General features: G+C 36.5%; 2 protein-coding genes across 2 annotated transcripts; both read left to right on the top strand.

Annotated features, from left to right (window-relative positions):
- Positions 1 to 1,017: 1,017 nt before the first annotated feature.
- Positions 1,018 to 11,844, top strand: LOC140157175 (uncharacterized). Its single transcript, XM_072180275.1, has 9 exons — positions 1,018 to 1,091; positions 2,164 to 2,227; positions 3,111 to 3,209; positions 3,919 to 4,077; positions 4,399 to 4,488; positions 6,730 to 6,831; positions 8,571 to 8,666; positions 9,929 to 10,090; positions 10,619 to 11,844. Exons 1-9 carry the CDS (start codon positions 1,062 to 1,064, stop codon positions 10,702 to 10,704), a joined length of 888 nt encoding a protein of 295 aa, XP_072036376.1. The 5' UTR covers positions 1,018 to 1,061; the 3' UTR covers positions 10,705 to 11,844.
- Positions 11,845 to 12,277: 433 nt separating this feature from the next.
- LOC140157176 (equistatin-like) lies at positions 12,278 to 20,846 on the top strand. The gene is made up of 4 exons (XM_072180276.1): positions 12,278 to 13,717; positions 16,212 to 16,412; positions 16,890 to 16,982; positions 19,828 to 20,846. Exons 1-4 carry the CDS (start codon positions 13,654 to 13,656, stop codon positions 19,911 to 19,913), a joined length of 444 nt encoding a protein of 147 aa, XP_072036377.1. The 5' UTR covers positions 12,278 to 13,653; the 3' UTR covers positions 19,914 to 20,846.
- Positions 20,847 to 21,563: the final 717 nt, after the last annotated feature.

Here is a 21,563-nt window from a genome sequence, read left to right as displayed (position 1 = left end):
TTTATTCCTGACAAAGGTCAGGAGTAGCGAGCTGGGTGCCCGGGGCTGGGTGTAACCTCCGCCAGGCGTAAGTTGCAATGTGATTGCTGCTACTCCAGGCACCCGGTGTAAGTTTGACCTTTTGTTGGTCGGAACTAAGACATTGTATATCGCGAGGTTGAAAAGGTCACGGAAACACCGGAAGTGGTAGCCGATGTTTACGCCGATCAGAAGTGAATGCTTGGTGGAACTGGTCGACGTAGTGTTAGGAGTAGGCTAGGTATGGACACACGGTAGGAGTAGCGAAAATATTTGTGGAATGTTTATCAATGTTAACGAAAGTTTACGCCGGGTGTAACTCCAAATGTGAACACGACTTATAGACGAATCCAATTTCACGCATTCCTACACCTCAATGGCAGCTACAGCTGGGTCCCCGCCGGCTCCATCCCACCTAAAATGTGAAATGATGCTGCCTTGACGGGGATTTTGAACTGCAGTCCATTACCCGTATTACAAGTAGACAAAAGAATGATGAAAGTTTACAAACTCTAACTCCAATTGGGCAGTTACAACACCAATTTGGTGTGGAGAGGACCCAGTAATGTCCGAATGAATTCTGACCATCACTTGGCTCGTTGGATTCGTCTATAGCAACGGTGGTCATGGACCACATAGATTTGTGGTCATGGACCACAAGTTGGAAACAGAATATTATTCTGCCGTCAAAATCTTGCTCATGCCGACAATATTGCACTTACAGTAGGTGCGACCATGTGGTAAGAATATTTCTTCGGCGGTTGTGCCATTTGTTGCGCCATTTTTTGATCAATTATCAAGGTGCTAAAACGTTCCATTCTAGCAACGACACTGCACTTTGCCGTCAACGCACGGGACAAACATACAAAAGGGACATGAATCCCCGTACAGTACTAGCTAACAATCATTGCATTGTAATCAGAAAATGCATAACTTATTATATTTTTCACTTTCGTCAGATTTTCACTCGCCATTCTCACCATGTATTTTTGTCATGTCCAACTGGAGATTTAAAAGTAGGATGGAACGGTGCTTGTGTGGAAATGTGCGATAGAGATGGACAATGTGCAACCGGTGACATCCCGCTATCTCTAAGGTCCGCTATCTCTAAGGTTCGCTATCTCTAAGGTTCGCTATCACTAACGTGTAAAGTCTATGGCGATCAGAATCCCGCTATCTCTAATAGAGAAAAGGGTTCGCTATACCTAAAAAAGGTCCGCTACTTCTAAGGTTCGATATCACTAATTTAGAATAAGGTTCGCTAGTTCTAAGGTTCGATATCACTAATCATAAATAAGGTTCGCTATCACTAATTTAAAATAAGGTTCGCTATCACTAATTTTGAATAAGGTCCGCTATCACTAATTTATTGAAGGTTCGCTATCTCTAAGGTTCGTTATCACTAATTCCAATAAAGGTCCGCTATACCTAAGGTTCGCTATCACTAATTTTGTTTCAGGTTCGCTATCCCTAATTAATTAAGGTTCGCTATCTCTAAGGTTCGTTATCACTAATTTCGATTAAGGTTCGCTATACCTAAGGTTCGTTATCACTAATCTTAAATAAGGTCCACTATCTCTAATTTTAAATAAGGTCCGCTATCTCTAATTTCAAATAAGGTCCGCTATCTCTAATTTTAAATAAGGACCGCTATAGCGAACCTTATTTGAAATTAGAGATAGCGAACCTTATTTAAAATTAGAGATAGCGAACCTTATTTAAAATTAGAGATAGCGAACCTTATTTGAAATTAGTGATAGCGAACCTTAGAGATAGCGAACCTTAGAGGTAGCGAACCTTAGAGATAGCGGACCTTATTTAAAATTAGAGATAGCGAACCTTAGGGATACCGGGATTGTTAAAATTAGAGATAGCGGACCTTATTTTAAATTAGTGATAGCGAACCTTAGAGATAGCGAACCTTCAATAAATTAGTGATAGCAGACCTTATTTAAAATTAGAGATAGCGAACCTTATTTAAAATTAGTGATATCGAACCTTAGAAATACCGAACCTTTTTCAAAATTAGTGATATCGAACCTTAGGTATAGCGAACCTTTTTCGTAATTAGTGATAACGAACCTTAGAGATAGCGAACCTTAGAGATAGCGAACCTTAGAGATAGCGAACCGTAACCGTGCAACCAATCAGAAATGTTGTAGCAATGGATGCGGTCATGTTTGCATTACCGTGCTAGAAGAGAGTCCAGGTAAGATGCTAATCTGTACTTCGTAACCATGGTAACAAAGATCCCTTGATGTTAACACTATGTATACTTTCATTCATCTGGGAAATGTTCAAATTGTGTAAAATTGAATCAGAAAAACTCACTTTGGTTAGATGGAATCACCGACGTTGCGGCCAAAACCTTTGGCCTTCAGGTGGGTGGATGATCTAGGGTCATCCGAGATCAATCGATGAGGAAGTTGCTTGATGACCCGATCCCAACCATGTGACAGATTCACTCTAACGCCCCCACTCCTGTTGAGCGACGGTTGTTCGGCTCGTACCCACACTGCTTCTTTGACACCCCGTTCGAACCAACGAGGTTCCCGATCCAAGATGTACATGACCACGTCGTCTATGTCAAAACTGTGGCCGCTGCCCTCAAGATGTTTGTAGACCGCCGAATCGTTGCCACTTGAACTGGCGCGTCTATGTTGGGACATGCGACTCTGCAGGGGTTGGCCGGTTTCTCCAATGTAACGATCTTGACACTCCTGATCCTCAGGGAGGTCTTGCACCAGAATTGCCAGGAAGATAGGTCATCATTTCACTTCAGTTTTCTTTCATCATAACACGCATTGGTACAAGTAAAGAATACTGTAATACAGAGTCAACGTTTTCGTAATCATGCTAATAAATTAGTATACATATACTAAAATTAAATTCAAGACATAATAATTAATATACAAATGAGATAATGACCGACCGTCGTGGTGTAATACTATGATCTAGAAACACAAATATGATAAAGGGCGTTAAACTTTGACGAGGCGATGCTGAATGTGCTGTTCACTTGATGATACAGATTTTTTAAATACTTTAATCAACTTTTACCTCATGATGTTTGATGTCTGTTTTTTCACGAGGTTGTACTGGTGTAAACTGTCGGATCTTTTGCGAATATGGCTACAAGAGATACAGTAAAGGCTGCAATATTTGTAAATGCCAAGACGCCACAGATGGAGGTACGTTAGTCAACCAGGCAAATTCAATTATAGTTATACGTGGTATAGACTTAAATCAACGAATCAAAGGAACATAAATCACAATCAACCATTCATCTTACACGTATTCATTTATTATCAGTTCCAACTTCAGTGACACCTCATCCCTATTTTTCCGGCCATGATCCCGGGGATTGTACTCAGTACAAATGACGATACGGGGACGTGCCGCAAACATGGGTAGCATTTTCAGCCTTCTGGTATATCAATGACCCCTTTTTCTAAGCCTATTTTGGTATATGAATGGGTCCTTTTTTCAAAATTTTCTCAATTTTTTCGGAAAACAGCCCAATTTTTCCTTAATCTAGCCAAAATTTTCAAAATTTCCCCAAAATTTTGGGAAAATTTGTAAAAACTAAGACAATTTTGGGTAAATTCGGCCGAAAATTTTGACTTTTGGTATATCAATGGGTCCAAATTTCTCGAAAAATTGGTATATTTATGGGTCTACTTCCAAAATCTCAGCGGCACGTCCCTACCAAAACCAAACTTGAGTACCCCCCGGGCCATGATCATGATTAGTCCTAAGTTCACTGGATGGGCATTAATACTAGCACTACAGCACAGTGTCATTATCCCTATCTTTGTGCAAAATGATCAGCCATAGGTAATTAATGACATGAATAGCCTCACAAGTTTAAGTGGCCGCTTTTTTGTTTTACTGTTTAAGTTGAGAAACCTGGCGAGTGTCCTGTCGGCTTCTTACCAGAAGGAATTGTTGGCACGTGCGTGGAAGAATGCAGCAGCGACGATAACTGCACAGACGTGTCACAGAAGTGTTGTTCTAATGGATGTGGACATGTTTGTGTCGACGCCCTCAACATTAAATGTAAGAAAGGCTTGTAATTATCATCAGAAAAGGGACATAATTAATGATGGGGCACTCAAATATTAGTAAAAATGTCATGCCTTTTAGATGGCACCGACCCTTTTGTATATCCCAATTACCTCCCTTTTAGGATCTAATGACTGCACCTTTTAACATATTTAAGATATCGTTTTAAGTTTAAATTGAAATTAAAATTAATCTTGCTTGTTTTTGGTTGAAATTCTATCAATTTATTCAAAAATTATTTCGTATTATTTTAAGAATGTACTTGTAAAAAAAGGCAATTTGATGACATCACCTTTGTTCATTTGTGTTTTCTAGCGGAATGTCCTCCAGTTCTGTGTACTTTGGCTTGTGAGAATGGATTCCAAAAGGATGACAAAGGCTGCGATATATGTTCTTGCAATGAAGGTCAGTTCATTAAAATGAGACAATCTTTGATACCGTATTCCATTCGAAATCTGCCAGAATCCTGTGGAATAATATTGTAGGACGCCTTCAAAAGTTCTTTACACTGTTTTAATGTAATTTAGTAAACTAACAAACCGTGCAAAAATCAAGACTTATAGGTGCAGTAGTTTTTTCAAAATCCGAAATTTTGAATAAACCGTCTGAACAAGACGTATTATTATTATAATGGAAATATTTGTACCCGATGTTCACAACACAGTACGTTCATATCATGGCGTGCGGGACGGCCATACACAGATCAAAGGACTGCACTGCGTAGCACGACCGACGGAGTGACACGCATTGGCGTCATCGGCACTGATCATGCTGATAGTAAATTCCAAGTTTATTTGCTTTAACTTAGTTGCTCGGCTCAAAATACTAATCTACTTTTATGGAAATGTTACAATATGGCTTTAAGAATCATCTTCTACAGCGGGGATATGTTTTGAAATTATATTGCCTAGGGTTAATTATTTGAAACCCATACTCCCTCTGCATGAGGCTCGGTTTATATGTATCTTCCACAACTGGAGTGATTACCGTAAAACCTCGTTTACAAGCATTTATAGTGCTATTGGTGAAAGCTAAATTAATCAATCCATCGGCAGAATTATAACATTTTGGAGTATGAGCAAATAAATAACAGATACAAATTTATACAAATAAGCATTATTGTAAGACTAATCCAATTGTATCGGCATATTTTCGGCTGTGACGTATTAATTTTGCTTTCATCAGAAACACTGTAATGCTTGTAGACGAGATTTTACGGCATTCCAATTCAAATGGCAGTTGCAATTGTCTATTCTATTTGAAACCCTCAACTCCCTCGGTAGAAGACATACGCTAAATCGTCCACGGGGGGAATGTGGATAGCAAATAAAGTCTGCACAAAAAGTAACTCAGCTGTTATAAATACGCCTATAGATTCAGAACTAATAATTGTTTTCACAATATTTCAACATAGAGAGAAGCATGATTTATTTACGCGCATTTTGATACCCCATTCGTCAAATGTCGTTCAATATTAACAACACAGTAGTGCTTTTACAGAAAAATACCCGAGTTTAAAACTTACAGTTTATAGCGATCAATGGTTATAATGCCAGCACTGTAAACACGTAAAGCCCGCCATTAACTTCGCGCTTACTTCAAATCAATACAAATAACTGCAACTTTTAAATTGGGGCATTTTTCTTTCAAAGCACTGCTGTATTGTCAATATTGAACGAAATTGGACAAATGGGGTATCAAAATGCGCGTAAATAAATCATCCTTCTTTTTATGTGGAAATATTGTGAAAACAGTTATTAGTTCTGAATCTATAGGCGTATTTATAACAGCTGAGTTACATTTTGTGCAGACTTTAGAATAGCAAAATGTGTCATTTCAACTGGCTCAGTTCATGCAATAATCATAATCAAATTAGACCTCAAGTTGTAGAGTATGAGTAATGGTACCAATGCTTTCAGTCATTCTATTACTGTAGAAACATAAAGAAATAGAAGAAAATGTTTGAGATTGTAACATTCGCCAAAATTAAAGATGCTGATTTTGAAACAAGCATGACTGAGTAAATAATTATTACTTTGCAAAGGGCAAGCGTGAAAGCAATCTTATAAAACCAAAATCTCGTGCGCCAGTTTGTTATGTTTTAATGTTTCCATGTTCCAGTGTATGATGCGCACGGTAAGCCTCTTCCCCTGTTTGTATGATTATATTAGGCTGGCGGGTAAGCATATTGATCTCGTACACTGGTATGTAATGTGTTGTTTGTACAGCTCACCCTTGACTGCTCATATCCATAAGTACCAGACTTGAGTTCTGTTTTAATATCAGGGACAGTCTGTGTAGATCAGTGGTAGAGCGCTCGCCCGACAAGCGAGAGGTCTGGGGTTCAAGTCCCCGCACAGGCAGATATGGCCGGGTTTACGGAAATATTTTGCCGGAACACTCAACTGCTTCCATAAAAATAAGTTTACGTTAAGTTTAAATGAGCAGTTCTAGCAACTGTCCTGCCGGGATCGGGGAATATACGGATAAAAATTGCAGCAAAGATTGTTTACAGTGTATTCTCCTTTTGGGCAATGTTGAATAAAAATGCATACCCGAAGTATCAGACTATCGGCGTCGTCCATTCACTTTCTATTGAATAAAATTATGTGTTTAAAATAATTATACTAATACCTTTGCTTTCAGAAAAGTCATGTGGCTCTGTATTTTGCACAGGACACTGTCCATACGGAAACAAGGACGACAAAAACGGATGTCCAATTTGTGATTGTAAAGAAAAACCAGCAAGTACGAAGATAAAATAATACAATATTTATCCATTTCTCATTTCACGTTTTAATATTCTCTGTTTTATTTTTTTCATCTCGTGAAAGTTATTCCTCAAACATTTCAGGTTCTTTTCATTTGTAGTAATAGTTCAATGTTGTTGATTTAATAACAAATACCGCAAGTAAACACTGCAGTTTGCATAATAAAAAACTCTCAAAATAAACATTTGAATTGAATTAGTTTATAATTATTATAAAAATTAAAATTTATTCGTGATCGTTTAGTTTTGATTTCCAACCAGCAGTAGTGCATATGTCAATATTCAGATATTCATTAGAGAATGAATTTGGAGAAAACCTTCTGATAATTACAAACATTCGCTGAGCAGCAAGACATTCCCTCTAAGATTTTAATCCGATAAGCTGATTATCTATTTGTTTTCATGAATTGGAAATTCTTTGATGTATTACTGAGCTCAATCATCTGAAATTACTGGAGCGTGAGTCACCCAGGCTGGTGGCTCAGCATAGTATCTTATTAACAGAAGGTTTTCTCCAAATTCGTTTCCTAATGAAATGGTTTTTGAGTTAGCATCAAGTTTTTCTACATTAGTGGAATCAATGTTTTTTGGCATCCTTACACCCCAAAGGATAAAACTAGAATTGGTTCCATTTTCCTCTATGCCTTATGCCCCGATGGGTCGAAGGTCATAATGGGGCCAAAAGGTAATATTTTGTTCTGTCATGCTGTAATCCTCAAATTGTTCAAGTCATTGCTAATAAATAAAAATTCCTTTAAAAATACTAGTCCTAGATAAGACTACCTAACATGTAATAGATCATAAGAATTACAAGTTGTTTATTAAAGGGGAGGGGGTAACCCCCGGTGTTGTCACTTCCTATTCAAAGGCGTAACGCATGATCGTTCCCAAAGTCAAAAATACCCCCCTATTTTGCGCGGTTTCAAGAACATTTTCAGCATTTGTTACCCCTATTTTACACAAAAATGGGTACAAATTAGCCTTAAAAATTACCCCTATTTTTTGCATTTCAAGTACACTTTTACAAAGGCACCCCTTTTTAAACATTTCTAGAACACATACCAAAGAACACAGCGGCCAAACTTGGAAATGAGTTCCTGAATATTACTTGGAATGCACAAAAGTTTCACAAAAGTGAAATTCGGGAGTAAATTGAGCAAGAAATGGTATAATGATTTCAACATCAGGATTCACAAAATATACCTTACCCTATTTTTTAATTTTGAGTACACCGTCGTCAAAAACAACCCTATTTTTTAAATATCGCGAACGTTTTATGTTCGCGAACATAGTTTAAACATAACCCCTTTTTTCTTGAAATTGGGAACGATCATGCGTACACATAGTCAATGTTAAGTGATAACACCGGGGGGTAACCATATTTCAGAATATATACGATCTTCCTTTTGGGATTGAGCACTTTATTCAAAAGATGAGTAAAATGTTGTTATTACGTCCTATTTTGCAGTTGAGCACTTTCTGACTATCTCCGATAGACAGACTGACTCTGGGATATACTGTGGCTGTGCTGACACCAAGAGATGGTAGTCCCTCCAAAGCATTTCATCGTGTCGTCCGATGATTGCCTTTTTAGGCATGAAACTCAGAGTAATTCTGGAAGGTCTGTTCTTAGAACTTTTATACGCTCTCCCTTTTGGGACTGAGCACTTTATTCAAAAGATAGTCTAACTACGAGTAAAATATTGTTATATTTCAGAATGTAAAGAATCAAATTGCTCCGATTTCTGTGAATATGGTTACCAAAGAGATTCTGAAGGATGTGAAATATGCGAATGCACATCACAGGATTCCGGTAAGTTTTTCTCAGGACAAGCAAACCCAAAGTCGTTATTATCAGTTCAAGCGGGAGTTCAAGCCGCCAGACCAAGTGGAATTAGATTTGTGGATTTCAGCTCGAATCATTGTATCTTGTGAAAGTGAAAACCAGGGGCGTAGCCAGCTTTCTTGGTCAGGGGGGGCAAAATAAAATTTTGGGGGCACAGACGAAAAAAATTGCAGTTGCATCATACAATACACAGAGACTGTATGTCTTTGAGCTTCCCGAAAAGGGCTTTATTGGGATGATGTGCGCGCGCAGCGTGAAAAAAATGGTATTTTACACTATTTTTGCCCATTATCCGGCTAAAAAAGGGCTTTATTGTTACAATGTGCGCACGTAGCGCGGAAAAAAATTGTATTTTAGACTATTTTGGCCCTGAATTTGGCTAGAAACGGGGCTCCTTGCCCTTTTTCTTTTCTTTTGCCCTCCTGATTTTCTCTTTCATTTTTTGTCAGAGGGCACTTTTTCTTTCAACATAAATCCATTAACATTTGGGTATTCCAGGGTGTCTTCTACATGGGGTCCCAGTATATTCATACGCAAAATTGATACCAGTTGACATAATCAGGTCTACATCTTCTACACACTTAGAATGAGGACCGAGACAAGTTTCATTTATATTTGGCTAAATGTGATATGACCGTACATTACTCACGAGAATTATGAGTCCATTCAGTGGAAGCACCTGGATCTCCTAACCCTAAGAAGATCATCACTCGGTCACCATAGTGGAAGGTCTTCATCGCTGTTTTCTGAGACAAATGAAAGTACAATCATAGGCATACATCATACTCTTTTTATAGCAAAATTGAGGCAAGCCATCAAGTGAAGAAGGTTGGTGGTAGGATCTAGGAATGGGATAATGTGTGTCCTGTAGCCTTTTTTCAGTTTGTCAAGCTGCTATTCACGACAGCGGGTCATTTAATTAAATCAACCATATTGTGGTCCAGGCATGACCTCCAGCTAGCGAAAACTATTTTAGAATTTAAAGTCCTCCCTTCATACTACCAGGTTTGCTGGTGATCAATACTGGTGAGCCCTCACTGAAGACTTCCATCGGAAGACTTCCATTTTGTTGACATAGAAGGTTTCAAGCAAAATTGCGACGGGTGCATTAAGGTATGCAGTGACCATGTTCAAGAGTGAGATAGAAAGAATTTAGCTAGTCCTCTTTCAAGTACCTTATTCTACGAACTTATTGACCGCCTTAATGATTTTAACTTTTGTTTTTCCAGCACAGATTGTGAAAGAGGGTACATGTCCCGCAGTATCGGATGATAATGAGGCTGGGTCATGTGCTGACTTATGTGACATCGATGACGAGTGTACCGGTGGAGACAAATGTTGCTACAATGGGTGTGGGCATGTTTGTACCAAACGTTCTCAGTCGGAAAACGGTAAAATACTAATGGCCATGTTTAAATCGAGTTAAACACGTATTCCCTGAGGCGTTTACGGTCCAGAATCGTAGCAAATGTTGACAGCCCCTGCAGGTTTATACACTTAGGCTCAATTAGAAACCGTCTAAAGTATAAGAAATATAATAATCCACGTTTTAGGCTAATAATTCATGTGACTCCCACATACACTGTCATGATGTCATCGTGCCACTCACGTGATACCGGTAAATTGTGTATTTCTACATACTGACGAATCGTCACCGTACTATAAACCGCCCTTATTATTAGTGGTTGGCGTTTTTAGATTATTTTTTTCTCAGTGCAAAGTCGTTTTTGACGTGGTTGCTTCTCGCGCTCAGCATGCTCAGTGAATCGCGTAACATAATTCACAGGTTATATTATAGGGACGATTTATATTAATCTGGTTTTCGACAGTATGAAGCGGAAATAATGAAAATATGAAAACAAATTTGTAATTCCAGTATACTAAACACCATATCCTTTGAATGTTTTATTGTATTGCAGAAAGCGGAGCCAATTTACTCGCATCCTCTATCGTCCTGCTGCTGGTTGGTACATCACTCTCCGTCGTAGTAACACAGAAATTATAGGCACAGAGAGATGTCATGAAATGGATCGGGCGCGTAAATTTACAATATGACTTCGGTGAAACAATAATATAAGTGACAGAGGTCTCACCTTTTATGCCACCCTTGACTAATAGAAATGCATTAAAAACTCACTTCCCAAATAAACAAAATTATTAAAGCCAGTCATTTTTCTGATGGCCACAATTTGGGATATCATGAAGTATCATGATTGGTATACTTGTTTATTGAATATTATGAAGTACATTTTTGCTTTATAGGCTACTTTATAACATTATTTTCAAGGTTTGTTCATTTTATTTTATTTTTTTCGATGAAAAGTTACAAGTTATACATGTTATACAAACATGGTAATTATTGTAGGTCGTTTAACATTCACGGCCTTAATAATTATCGTAGGTCGACCTTCAATAGGTCGTTTTAGTTAAATTCTAAGATCTTAAGTTAATAAGCCTAATCTTTAAAAGGTCTAGTTGAATTTGACTAGATTCCCAGTAACAAAAGATATCACTGTACCGTAAAAACTCGATAGTTAGCATACGGTAAAGTGCTGCGCTTACTATCGACCGCATTTTGAAAAAAAAAATTATATTGTACCAAAGTCCGGCACTTTACCAACTGAGCTAATGGGGTTGAGACGCAAATTTGCAGGTTTACTTATTCGTATAACTATATGTATCGATGATTTGCTCAAAACCCTTTACACTTTTGTGGATGGGGCACTTCAGTGTTTGCATGTTTTAAAAGCGCTCGATAGTAAACACATATGCTAACTATCAAGTTTTTACGGTATAGATATAGTTAAAATTTCACCCGAAATTATCATTCTGAATGTTTCCAACTTTATAATTCTTAGGTTGTGCAACTATGTTATAGTTTAACTTTCCAAGGAACATTTGAGCTAAGAATGACAATGATCAAGTGCTTATAGCTTAATGTGTGATGGAGGTTTAAAAGAAAACTTTGCATTACAATTTATTGGAAATATTCCATAATGTGTGTGAGATTGGAATACACACATTAATGCGTGTGAGATTTTTTAAGGGATCTAAAATGAGCGTTTATTGCTTTTCGACAGTATTTTTTGTGGGACATGAGAGCACCTCAGACCTATCGAATTGCATTCTGAATACGAAGCATGTCTTTCTGATATCAAATAATTTTCATTTTTGAAAATCACAATATAATACAAATTTTATGACAAATTATAAAAATTTGATATTTGTCAAATTTTGATATATAACAGTCCTCGAAGTAAATTATATAAATCTAATGATATATTCTTAAAGTGTATGTAGCAGGGAGGAAAAGCCGACGCGTCGGTCAATTGAAAATTTTGACCTTTCATATTGAAGATATGGATTTTTTCCCAAAAAGACCTAATTTTTTTTGGTGTTTTGGGAAAAAATCCATATCTTCAATACGAAAGGTCAAAATTTTCAATTGATCGTCGGCTTTTCATCCCACCTACATACACTTTAAGTATAAATCATCAGATTTATAAAGTTTACTTCAAGTACTGTTAAATATCAAAAATATCAATTTTAATGATTTGCCATAAAATGTGTATTAAATTGCGAATTTCAAAAAATCAAAATTATTTGATATCAGAATGACATTCTTCGTATTCAGAATGCAATTCGATATGTCTGATGTGCTCTAATGTCCCAAAATAAATACTGTCCAAACGTTCATACCCCAGCCCTTAAGCCAGTTGAAATTCTTTATGCAATAGTTCTTTATACAACATTTATATCAACATTAACGGAAAAAGATATAATAATAATAATAATAATAATAATAATAATAATAATAATGAATGGTTCTTTTAAGGCGCAAAATCTTCCGTGGAACTCAGAGCGCGCAAACACATGAAAACAAACAAAGAAGCAATTAATTCTGCGAATCTGGAAAAGCTTGACGAAAGAGATGGGTTTTAAGCTGACGTTTAAATTGAGTACCTTGCATCATCTTACATGCAAGGTTTTATTTTTTCAATGTCGTGCAGGTTTTCAAATTAGCACAGTAAACTCACTTTAGAAGAACCAAAGACAACCCAAACCGCCCTTTTCAGGGCTACCGTTCGTAATGTAAGAAACATAATAAAGCAAAAAGGTATAAATAACCGAGAAAAAAAAAAGTAATTGCAAGTATAGCAAGTGAAGTCCCATACCACATCCATTTTGCCGAATAGTTAGTGACACAAAATCCATTGCCCATAGGCCCATCGGTAAAACCCATTCCACAAAATTAATAAAGTTGTTATTTTGAGGAATGTTTGATATTCATGTATGTTACGTGGACTCCTTTTTAACTTAACCAAACCTCCTCCGTGGACAGAGTGAAAAACAGATACATTTCTTTAAAAGAGCATATCTTCAAAAGTTGTGAGCCGATTGAAATATTTTTTTTCCGGTTTATTAAAGCTAATGAATGAGGGTTTCTTTAGGCCTACATACCAACAAATATTTGATTAACTTTCCAAAAATAGGAGAAAAAGAGGGATCTGTTTTTTTCTGGGACATCCTGTATTTGCTTCAAAATTTATATTAACATTAACTTAGATTATTTTCAAAAATCTGTATTTAAGCTTTTTTGGGACACCCGCTCTGAAAATTTACATTAACAGTGTGGTTAACACACTACATCCTGCGTCTAATATTTCAACCACTCTGGTATCGATATAGCCCGAACCGGGAACTTAAATAGTCTCTTAGTGAAATATATATAAAGGATAGTGCAGAGGCTTACATCGTAACTTGTGACCAAGATCCAGCACCGTCCAAATGTGTATAGTATAAATGGTGGAATAATCGCCGAAATAAGTTATCTAGCTCACTAAAACATCGGTAGATGCGATCATCCGTCTCATCTTAGAATTCTCACGGAGTTACTGAGCTGAGATATAGGATATAAGCTACATAGGTCTAGTTTGGAAGATAAATCTTGAAAATGGAGTATTTGGAACCAATTGGCATCGTGATTTTAGCGATTGTGGCTTCATCGAGCTCACAAAGTAAGTTCTTCAAATTCTTGTAATTACCGGGTGTCCCAAAAAAAGGTTAGGCCTACATGTAGAGTTTTGAAAATAATATATGTTAATGTTAACAAATATTTATCTATTTTTCATGACATAATCTATGCACCCTCTACTAGTATCTATGTGAATGTCAAGTTCACAACTGTTGTAGTTAGCCCGCATTTGACGCATTCCTGATCAAGCTGTTTACGTGACGTTTTAATGTATACGAGGTTCATACTACAGTCACAACCCCGCGCATTTGGCGGGCTTTATGCAGTATTTTATTCTGATGAACGGAAAATCAAACTTGTTCAGTTTTACTTCAAGAGTTCAGTCAGAAATGTACAATATTCTTGCAGTATCACAGCAGCGATTTAAGATTGTTATCAATTTTACTGTGGTGAATTTGTGATGACATGACAGGAGATACAGCGTGCAAAAACGCCGTCACCAAAAACGTCTTCTTCTCTAATGACCCCCTTCCTTTATTTCTAATTACCCCCTTCCTTTATTTGTTATCAACAAGAGTCAGAAGCCAGAAACGCTTTAACTGATTTATTTTTAGTGTACAATATTTAACTTGTCAATATATTTCTTTAATGCAATAAGTTCAACCATTAAAAAAATAAGAGAAAAATAAAAGTATAAAGGCAAAATAATTAAAACTAGACTTAGCTGTGGTCCAAGACACAGCCGTGTTTTGACCCGTTAATGACCTTTGACCCCAAAATCTACGAAAACCCCACAGGCATTGCCTTATGTCAATGCATGTGTGCACTGGCATGTTATTTGTGACAGAAGGGACATTTGAATGTTTTTTGTCTTGGACCGGAAGTGATCCCTTAATAACCTTTGACCCTAAATAAATAATATCACATATACATTAGGTAAACATAATTCATGTGTGCACATACCGTCACTCTCCTATGTTTTTCTTAGCTAATACATTTTTTGAAGGAATTTGGTTTTATACCGTTTATATTTAACGTCAACGGATGTGTAATAACCTGTGCTTGTGTTCAACTTTCGATGTGCGATATTTTGATGGTTATAGCCACTATTGACAACCTTGTCATCTCACGCTCATAAGTGAATTTGCTTTTAAGATACAGAGTTGTAACTTAACAGATAAGTACAAGAAGGATGAATAAAGAATATCTGAAAATTGATATTGTTTTGTTGTACCATTACCAAATGCGGTTCATTTTCTACAAGTAACCTTTTTATGGGACACCTTGTATGTAGAGTTGCGAATGACTTTTTTTTTTGGTAATTGACGTAATAGGTGTCATAGCAATAGCATGTCTTAATTTAGTACAAACAATATTCGAATTAAAATAATATGATGTGGTGACAAAATTATAATATTCTCTTTCCGAAGACCTATTCGAACCCTGGCGATTACGCTCTCGTGGAAAAATTGAGTTTAATATAGGTTTATATTTCCATGGACAAGGAATATTATTGTGTCGTTCTTTCCACACTTCACATTGCTATATATGGCAATATCATTGCACGTATCATAGCACGTGAAGGGGGGGGGTCATAAACCTATAAGCTTATTTGTGTGCAGCCCTGTCATACATCTACACAATCCTAGTTGATAATACTCACATGCCTATCGCAGACTTCCAAATGTCCATAAATCCATAATGAACATGGAATTAAACAGGCTTTTATGATGCTATCTGATATCACGTCCATGTTCGTACATTTTGTCATGGTGCTGAATTCGGCAGCAGTTTAACCAGTTTGTCCGGGTGGAAACAGGCTTGGGTCCTGACGGGATAGGCTTTAAGTAAAATGCTCAAGCCAAGCTTAAAAGCTTATAATTATAACCATGCTGTCATGTATGAATAGAAATAAAACAGAAACGAAGAGCACGGAAAACAAATGCCACTCCCAACAAATCAATTGTACAATATTGCATTTAGCCATTGGGTCGAGAAATAAGATACTTTTGAATTCTTATTATCACGCGCCCGAAACAAAGGCTACTGGTTAACATACAAAGTAGAACCGAAATTAAAGAACATATTTCCCATCCTGTCTAAATGTTTGCTGAAATGTATTTAGGTTGGCCTATATATATAATAATTCGAAACTCTGTCGCTAAACGTGGTTTTTGGCCAGGAGGGAGGAACGAAAAAGGAGAGAAGATAAAGAAATATTTGACTTGGCACACCCGGGATTCGAACCTTAGACCACCGACTTGTATATAGCTACGGGGGTTTGGCTGGCCCGGCCAGCGATTCCCTGGGTATATATGACTTAGGCTGATTGCGTCATGCCCGAAGCATACCATGAATGCACACATGCGCAGTGGTTTCCTTTGTAAGATTTTTACGAATTATGATGTTTAATTTAAAATTACGACAAGAAAGAATGTGCCGTTGTTGTATTTGCCTGGACTTTTCAAGTGTGTGAGAAAACGAGTATTTTATAGACAACTGTTACTGAGATAACACATTTTGTGACTCCTTTATAGCTACTGAATGTCAGAGACAAATCAGCGAAGCAGGACCTCCGATACCTGGCAAATATATCCCACAATGTACGAACACTGGTAAATTCGAGCAAATACAATGTCATGGGAGTACTGGATTTTGTTGGTGTGTCAATAATATAAATGGAGAGGAGTTGGTTGGCACACGACGTGGACCGGGAGAGGGGAAACCATTATGCGAGCGTAAGTATTGTGGAGAGGCGAGGTGTGCATGCTGGAACTTTAATAACCAAATATGTGACCATCCAGCACAACTGAGCCCTGAAGTCGCCAATCATCATTTTTGAGATATTCAACCAAAATATTCTGCTTGAAATTAGCTTTAAAATGATGTATATCATGTCTATAGTACTTGATATTTAAGTAGTGAAAAATCAATAAAACAGTCAATAAATCCTTTGTTTCCTATTGTTTATTGTCAAGTTCAGTGGAGCATATTTTAATAGTGGCGACATCCGGGCTCAGTTGGGGTGGATGGTCACATATTATCCGCTGAGTGCACCAAAATCCGCGTAACTAATTTAATTGTACAAGTTTGCTCTTAGTTCTTCAAGTTTGGTCGAGAAACAAGATATTCTGGAATTCTTATTCCGTCCCTCATATTTTCAAACCTGCTTTATACTGTGCTCAGATGAATAAAAATTGTGTTTTCTTGTCTAGAATGTGATGAGGTCAGATGTCGAATGAATTGCGAGTATGGTTTCAAACAGGACGCGAATGGATGCAATATATGCGAATGCAACGCAAAAACCGGTAATTATTTTAAAACATTTATATACTTAATTCGGCCATTTAAACCCATATACGTAATCATTTATTTATGACGTGTTATCGTGCCACCAATACGTGATACATTGTGTATTTCTACATACTGACGAATCGTCACCGTACTATAAACCGCCCTTATTATTAGAGGTTGGCGTTTTTAGATTATTTTTTCTCAGTGCAAAGTCGTTTTTGACGCGGTCGCTTCTCGCGCTCAGCGAATCGCGTAACATAATAACACAAGTTATATTACTAGGGACGGTTTATATTAATCTGGTTTTCGAAAGTATGAAGCGGAAATTATGAAAATATGAAAACAAATTTGTAATTCCAGTATATTAAGGTTGGTCTGAACCCTGGAATTATGAAAACTTTCGGGCCTCATAACTGCTAAATTATTAGTCTAAAGAATATAAAAGTATACATTTTTAGAATGGAAATGACTTGATGAATTCATCTGTGAGGCCCAATTTGGGCCAAAATGCTCATTTTTGGAGAAAATCCTAAAAAACGGTTTTTTATTGATTTTTAAAAACTAGATAAAAATATCTAGGGAGCGTTTTTCATTTTTTTGAATTTTGACCAACTTCACCAAAAATATTTGAAATTTGGGCGAAAATCACTTTTTATGATTTTTTGAAAATTTTGCATTTTTTGACCATTTTTGGTGCAAATTTCTCAAAGTTGGTCAAAATTCAAAAAAATAAAAAAACGCTCCCTAGATATTTTTATCTAGTTTTTAAAAATTAATAAAAAAATTTTTTTGGCCAAACAATTTTTTTGTTACGTTGCACGAAAAAATTTGGGCCAAAAAACCCGTTTTTTGGGATTTTCTCCAAAAATGAGAATTTTGGCCCAAATTGGACCTCACAGATGAATTCAGCAAGTCATTTCCAGTCTAAAAATGTATACTTTTATATTCTTTAGACTAATAATTTAGCAGTTATGAAGCCCGAAAGTTTCCATAATTCCAGGGTTAAGACCACCCTTAAGGGTACATGCCACCAAATAGCTTTCCATATAGACTTTACGTGCAAAACAGGGGTCACGTTTTAGGCTATAAGTCGAGTTACGTCTTACTTTGAAATATATATTTGATATCATTTTAATCAGAACAAAATTCTGCATAACATATCTGAAAATGACACCATATTTTAGGTCTACTTTTTGAGAAAAATAGCGCTATATAAAAAGACCCGATTTTCCCGTGTTTACGTCTGACTGCTAACCGCGTTTTGACCTCGTGTGTTCATGCGCTCATCATCGTAAACATCACTCAAATTTTCGCGTTTTCTGTTCAAATTAGTAGAGATCACATTCACAAGTTCTAGCAAAACACGATTTGCAACACTAAAATTGTTAATATTGTACCGATTTTGCACATTTTTTTTTTTTTTTTTGGACTATAGTCGTGATAAACTTTTACCTGAAACCGCTTCACACGCGGATTTAGTGGTATGAACCCTTGAAGAGGCTAAAACATCGTTTTTAGGCCTTGAAAATGATTTTGTTATCTTTTTCACTACATTTTGAATAAATTGTAAGAAATTTTGGGTTATTTTCTTTCATACTTTAGACAGGATGCCGATTTCAAGCACAAGCATGATAGCCGACAATTGCCATTTTTCGTCATTTTGATGCACATGAATGAACAATGGTTGCTGATTTGCTATTTTCATGAAGATATTAATTGATGTTAATAGTAAACGTTCTTTGAACATCTTTTGCAAGTGCATAACTTCAAAATTAAAACATTCTCAGTACCTGCAGAATATTTAAAAAGACAAGAAATGTCAATCAAGTAGGCCTACCCCCCCATCGTCACTTTTAACCCGTTTTGTCCAAAAAGCAAATGTAATGAATGGCTATTTGAAATTAAATATTAATATAAATTAAACTTTGAATGTTATAACAATTTAAAATACTGGACAGTGGTATAAATAAAGCAAACTAGAAACTTAAATATCTTAAATCTAATTTTTTATGTAATTTTATTAAAATTGAAGGCCAAAACTTGAGTTTAAATGACAAAAAATTGGTTAAAAATAACAATGAAATTGAAAAACTTCTTTGTAATTTAAACACCAATAAACAATGTTTTCAATATTTTGAAACTCTTCTTTATTCATATCAAAAGGTTTCAAACTTCTACCAAAATCGGAACTTTTATTAAATTGGAGATAAAAGTAAGCCTATTCGCGGAAAACGCACGTACAGCGAAAAACATGGCGGCGTCCATGCACGCGCTTGTTGATGTCCTTCCTAATTTCTTCGCGTGCATTTGAAATAGATAAAGACGCGCGAAAAACGCATGGAATTGCTAAGGGTACATGCCACCAAATAGCTTTCCATAGACTTTACGTGCAAAACAGGGGTCACGTTTTAGGCTATAAGTCGAGTTACGTCTTACTTTGAAATATATATTTGATATCATTTTAATCAGAACAAAATTCTGCATAACATATCTGAAAATGACACCATATTTTAGGTCTACTTTTTGAGAAAAATAGCGCTATATAAAAGACCCGATTTTCCCGTGTTTACGTCTGACTGCTAACCGCGTTTTGACCTCGTGTGTTCATGCGCTCATCATCGTAAACATCACTCAAATTTTCGCGTTTTCTGTTCAAATTAGTAGAGATCACATTCACAAGTTCTAGCAAAACACGATTTGCAACACTAAAATTGTTAATATTGTACCGATTTTGCACATTTTTAATGCAACGTTGGGACTATAGTCGTGATAAACTTTTACCGGAAACCGCTTCACACGCGGATTTAGTGGTATGAACCCTTAAACACCATATTCTTTGAATGTTTTATTGTATTGCAGAAAGCGGAGCCAATTTACTCGCATCCTCTATCGTGATGCTGCTGGTTGGTACGTCACTCTCCGTCGTAGTAACACAGATATTATAGACACAGAGAGATGTCATGAAATGGATCGGGCGCGTAAATTTACAATATGACTTCGGTGAAACAATAATATAAGTGAGAGAGGTCGCATCATTTATGCCACCCTTGACTAATAGAAATGCATTAAAAACTCACTTCCTAAATAAACTCTTCCAAAATTATTAAAGCCAGTCATTTTTCTGATGGCCACAATTTGGGATATCATAAATTGCGAGCATTGATTATTGAATATTATGAAGTACATTTTTTGCTTTTTATAGGCTACTTTATAACATTATTTTCAAGGTTTGTTCATTTTATTTTTTTCGATGAAAAATTGCAAGTTATACAAACATGGTAATTATTGTAGGTCGTTTAACATTCACGGCCTTAATCATAATCGTAGGTCGACCTTCAATAGGTCGTTTTAGTTAAATTCTAAGGTTTAAGTTAATAAGCCTAATCTTTAAAAGGTCTAGTCGAATTTGACTAGATTCCCAGTAACAAAAGATCTCACTGTACCGTAAAAACTCGATAGTTAGCATAATGTGCTGTGCTTAATTACTATCGAGCGCATTTTGAAAAAATGATATTGTACCAAAGTCCGGCGCTTTACCAAAATGGGGTTGAGACGCAAATTTGCATGAAGGGGAAACATGACAGTGTTGAAAATATTTGAAATTCCTCCAATTCCTCCGTAAATAATGACCGGTCCCTTAAAAGGTCAAAGAGAACGATGAACATTGATAAGCATGATATTAAATAGTTAAAATAAGTTAATAAAGTTAAAAAAAAGTTTAAATTAATTTGGGATACGGAATGAACAATATTATGTACATGTTGGACCAAGATTTATTGCAATATTGTTAATATTCATCAAAGACGAAGTGTTAATCAAATCTATTGAAATAATAAAACACATTATTGTCTTGGAATAGAGCTGCAATCCGAGACGAATATTCGTCTCAGGCTGCAATTGCATTTTCATTGGAGAAATAAAATGGCCGCAAAACTTGGCAAAAGTTGTCAAGACACTTTAAACGATATAGGCCATAAAACATGGAAAAAACAACAACAAAAAAAACCCCAAAAACAACAACAACAATAATGTTCAAGAAACTATGGGAAAACTACTATAACCTGGCCGTTTGATACCGTCAACTTAAAACGTAGGCATATAGAGGCCCTGCATTCTTTTATCGATTGGCTCCAAACAAAGGATTTGAACTGGTGTCCTTCACCGTAGTTATGGCGGAGTGCAGTCCATTCAATCAAATGTTGTCATCAACCTATTCGATCGTAGTGCAGGGTTATATGAGCGAGACGAACTGTCACGGTAGATTGCAATCATGCTTTTGTTGAATGCATTTGAGTAGTCAGCCATATTTACGGGATGATACGTCACATGCAAGGCCTCTATACCTAAAGGAATCACATCACATGTAGGTCATGTTTACTTTTCAACAGGGGCTACAGCTTAAAGCGGTAAAACCAGTACTGAAGCCGGGGTCCAGACAAACGAGGGGGGGGGGTCAGAGTGCGCATCCCCTGACAAAGAATGAAAGAGAAAAGTGACCCTCTGACAAAAAAGAATGAAAGAGAAAATCGGGAAGCAAAGGGGACAATAGGGATAAGGAGCTTGGGATAAGGAGTCCGTTTTCCAACCGCACTTGA

The sequence above is a fragment of the Amphiura filiformis genome, chromosome 7, assembly GCF_039555335.1.
Source record: "Amphiura filiformis chromosome 7, Afil_fr2py, whole genome shotgun sequence".
Lineage (NCBI taxonomy): Eukaryota > Metazoa > Echinodermata > Ophiuroidea > Amphilepidida > Amphiuridae > Amphiura > Amphiura filiformis.
This window is presented reverse-complemented; position numbering and strand designations above follow the sequence as displayed.

What these genes read in the sequence shown, in the direction of transcription:
- LOC140157176 (XM_072180276.1), top strand. Translation starts at nt 13,654, where the DNA reads ATGGAGTATTTGGAACCAATTGGCATCGTGATTTTAGCGATTGTGGCT. An exon ending in GGGGAAACCATTATGCGAGC is followed by an intron (nt 16,413 to 16,889) that starts GTAAGTATTGTG and finishes TTTCTTGTCTAG; the next exon opens with AATGTGATGAGGTCAGATGT. An exon ending in CGAATGCAACGCAAAAACCG is followed by an intron (nt 16,983 to 19,827) that starts GTAATTATTTTA and finishes ATTGTATTGCAG; the next exon opens with AAAGCGGAGCCAATTTACTC.
- LOC140157175 (XM_072180275.1), top strand. Translation starts at nt 1,062, where the DNA reads ATGTGCGATAGAGATGGACAATGTGCAACC. An exon ending in CGACGCCCTCAACATTAAAT is followed by an intron (nt 4,078 to 4,398) that starts GTAAGAAAGGCT and finishes TGTGTTTTCTAG; the next exon opens with CGGAATGTCCTCCAGTTCTG. An exon ending in ACGTTCTCAGTCGGAAAACG is followed by an intron (nt 10,091 to 10,618) that starts GTAAAATACTAA and finishes ATTGTATTGCAG; the next exon opens with AAAGCGGAGCCAATTTACTC.